Genomic DNA, 2951 nt, shown 5'->3' with positions numbered 1-2951 from the left:
GTCTTTTGAATGCACTGGGTTGTGGTTTGCCATGGCCAGCAACAACAGTGTCAGTCTAGACCTTCTGGGCTCCACTTTAAAGGAATATACCATATAGGGGCGCCTGTGTGGCTCAGTCGGTTCAGCGTCCAACTTCGGCTCAGGTCATGATCTTGCAGCTCTTGAGTTCCAGCCCCGCGTCGGGCTCTGTGCTGACGGCTCAGAGTCTGGAGCCTGCTTCTGATTCTCTCCCTCTCTCTGCCCCTTCTCTGCTCTTCAGCTCTCTATCACAGAATAAAGACACACTAAAAAAATTTTTTTTAAGGAATATCATCATATTTCTCCAGAAATCCTTGCAGATGATGGGTAGAAAATATCTACTCTGTGCACTGTGTTCAACTCCACAGGGACAAGAGTGCTTGTCCCTTTTGCTTCCTGACACAGATTTCTCTTTGGTTTCCTCATGATCCAAAAGGAATTTCTTGGAGCCATTTTCTGTTTCAGATTTTGCTCGCACCCCTAAGGCACACCATCTGTGGGCCTGGCCACTGTCAACATTCAGCTTCGTTGTCATCAGCTGCCCAGGAGGCATCCCCCTGACCAGAGACCCCAGGCCAGCCTGCCTCAGGAGGGGCATCCCCACTGCAGGGCCCGCCCCTGGAGCCCCGCTGCCTCAGCCTTCTTTCACTTGTTCGGCTAGCCTTGGGGACCCCTCCCCACCTTCCCACTGGGAAGGCTGCTGCTAGACAGTCACGTATGGGTGGGGCGTGCCCTGCCTCTCCTAGTGTCCTCACTGCTAACACAGGGCCCTTCCGAGAGCGAGCAGAGCTCAGAGAACGTCTGGCAACNGGCCCAGGAAGCTGGGGTCCTCTGTGCCCAGATCCACTGGCTCCACCTTTCGTGGTGAGCGGAGCCAATGCAGGCACACATATGTATGCCACTTGTACAGAATGACAGACAGCAAGGGATAAGAAGTAAAACATCTTTTATTTCTCATTTTCCTGACCCTGGCACGTTACTGCCAAGGTCTTCCAGATTTCCAAGACATCCCTGTGCCCAGCCCAGGCACTGACATTCCCTTCCGATCTCAGATGAGGATGGAGGGGTTCCCGGCTCGTTGCACCAAATGGCAAAACTCTGAGTCTTGAACCGGACAAGTACAAGAACTGTGGCTTGAGTGCCACTCACACACTGAGCCTCTGAAGCTCCAGAAACCTTCTAACACAAGGAGCAACATGGGAAAGCTTCCTCAAGGAAACAAACATGGATTTCCGAGGTCGCATAGACAGAGAACAAACAGGGAGCCACCCAAACGTGATGTGGGCCCCACTTTCCCCAAGCAGCCCTGGCCCTCCCCTACTCACAGCGCCCTGTGCCCTCCCTGCTCCCAGGCACAGGGAAGAAGTGGCTTGGCCTCCTGCCCTGCAGGGGAGGCTGCTGGACCCCTGGCGGAAAGGGCCTGGCTGCCCCTCTGGCTCACACACACTCTTCCTCATTGCTGGCAGCCTCGTGACACAGTGATAGGGAGGCCCCAGACAGCCTGCTATTGACCATGAGGATGTGCTGCAGCACGTGCACGCTGCTGGTCTCCGCGTGGGCCCTGGGACCCCACAGGAACTCGTAGCGTGCGGGCTCGCTGCCGGGCACCTGCCGGTACTCCAGGTACCCTTCCTGCACCCAGACCTCGGTGAGCAGCTCCCTGGGCTCCCCATAGAATATGTGCTCCCTGCCGGCACACACCCCCATGAGACTCAGCTCTTTCCACACCTCCTCCTCAGGGGCACGGTCGTCCTCCAGGAGGATCACTCCCAGGACCACCACCAGGAGGCTGGTCGTGGGCATGCCCTGCTTACCACTTAGCATCCCATCACAGGTCAGGCCGAGAATGGTGTCCAGGACGTAGGAGTGCTCGCCGGGGTCCACTTCCTTCACGTCAACACCAAAGACCAGCAGCAGGTACTGGCAGGCTTGGCGGAAGATCACAGGGAACTGGTCCTGGACATCTTGGCTGACCACTGTCAGCATCTCCGCCTGTGTGGTCGGCTGCTTGGTGCGATACTTGACGAGTAGGAACGCCACCAGGTCGATCACCTTCATGTCAAGTGCGTCTTGGAGCAAGGGCTCGGCCACTGCTGGGTCTCCCCAGGAGCTCGATTCCTCCTCATCCGGGTTGCTGGGCTCCTCATCAGACTGGCTCTCTGGAGCACCTGCCATGTCAGCAGGGGAGGGGCAGTAGCTCTGCGGGCTCTGGGGAGGACTCAGGGACCCAGCAGCCGACCCCTCCTCCACGGGGATCACTAACAGGAAAGAGGAGGAGGAAGAGAGGGAGGAGGAGGAGAGGGAGGAGGAAGAGGGAGACGGGGTCTCCTTCCCATCCTCAGCCCCAGAGAGCTGTGCATCCAACAGGCCTTCGGCCTCTTCTGGGTCTTCTTCCAGCATCCAGCCCTCCCTCTGCAGGGGCATGATGTTTGTGAGAACCTTAGGAAAGATGAGAGGGGTCCTCAGGGGGCAGCCCAGCCCACAGAGTCTGAGGAACCAGGCCTGAGAGCGGGGCCGTGTTGGGGTTGGGGACCGAGGGGCCCCCTCTGGGGTGGGATGGGCGAGCCCCCAGCTCCACACACAGCTTGCACCTCACCTTGACAACTGGTGGGCACCAGTCTGCACCTCCCGTGCTCTTTGACCTCACGCCCCCTGCCTCAGACCAGGGCCTCAACTCCAGAGCTGGTAGCCCCTGGAAGACAGAGGGTGGGGGCACCTCAGGGGGGGGTGCAGGCTGTAAACACCACCCTGGGCCCACACCCCAAACTCCCCAGGGCTGCCAGGAGATTCTGGGCCGCACTCTGTGCGGTACCCCACAAATCCGGCCTGGGCCTTCCCCTGCTTGGCCTCTCTGCTGATAGCTATGGACACTGGCAAGGCCTGGGCCTCGCCCCTCTGCCGGCCTGAGGCAAAAGTCTCAGGACCAGACACAC

At 58.9% G+C, this 2951-nt stretch overlaps 1 protein-coding gene across 1 annotated transcript; it reads right to left on the bottom strand.

The window, feature by feature from the left end:
* Positions 1-947: 947 nt before the first annotated feature.
* LOC144234719 (melanoma-associated antigen 8-like) lies at positions 948-2711 on the bottom strand. The gene is made up of 2 exons (XM_077768046.1): positions 2615-2711; positions 948-2457 (listed from the first exon to the last, which is right to left on the bottom strand). Exon 2 carries the CDS (start codon positions 2440-2442, stop codon positions 1456-1458), a length of 987 nt encoding a protein of 328 aa, XP_077624172.1. The 5' UTR covers positions 2443-2457; positions 2615-2711; the 3' UTR covers positions 948-1455.
* Positions 2712-2951: the final 240 nt, after the last annotated feature.

The sequence above is a fragment of the Crocuta crocuta genome, unplaced genomic scaffold (genome assembly GCF_008692635.1).
Source record: "Crocuta crocuta isolate KB4526 unplaced genomic scaffold, BGI_CrCroc_1.0 scaffold6754, whole genome shotgun sequence".
Lineage (NCBI taxonomy): Eukaryota > Metazoa > Chordata > Mammalia > Carnivora > Hyaenidae > Crocuta > Crocuta crocuta.
The sequence above is the reverse complement of the archived record's forward strand: the minus strand, read 5'-3'. Positions and strand labels throughout refer to the sequence as shown.

Coding starts and splice junctions, on each gene's coding strand:
- LOC144234719 (XM_077768046.1), bottom strand. CDS start 2,442: ATGCCCCTGCAGAGGGAGGGCTGGATGCTGGAAGAAGACCCAGAAGAG.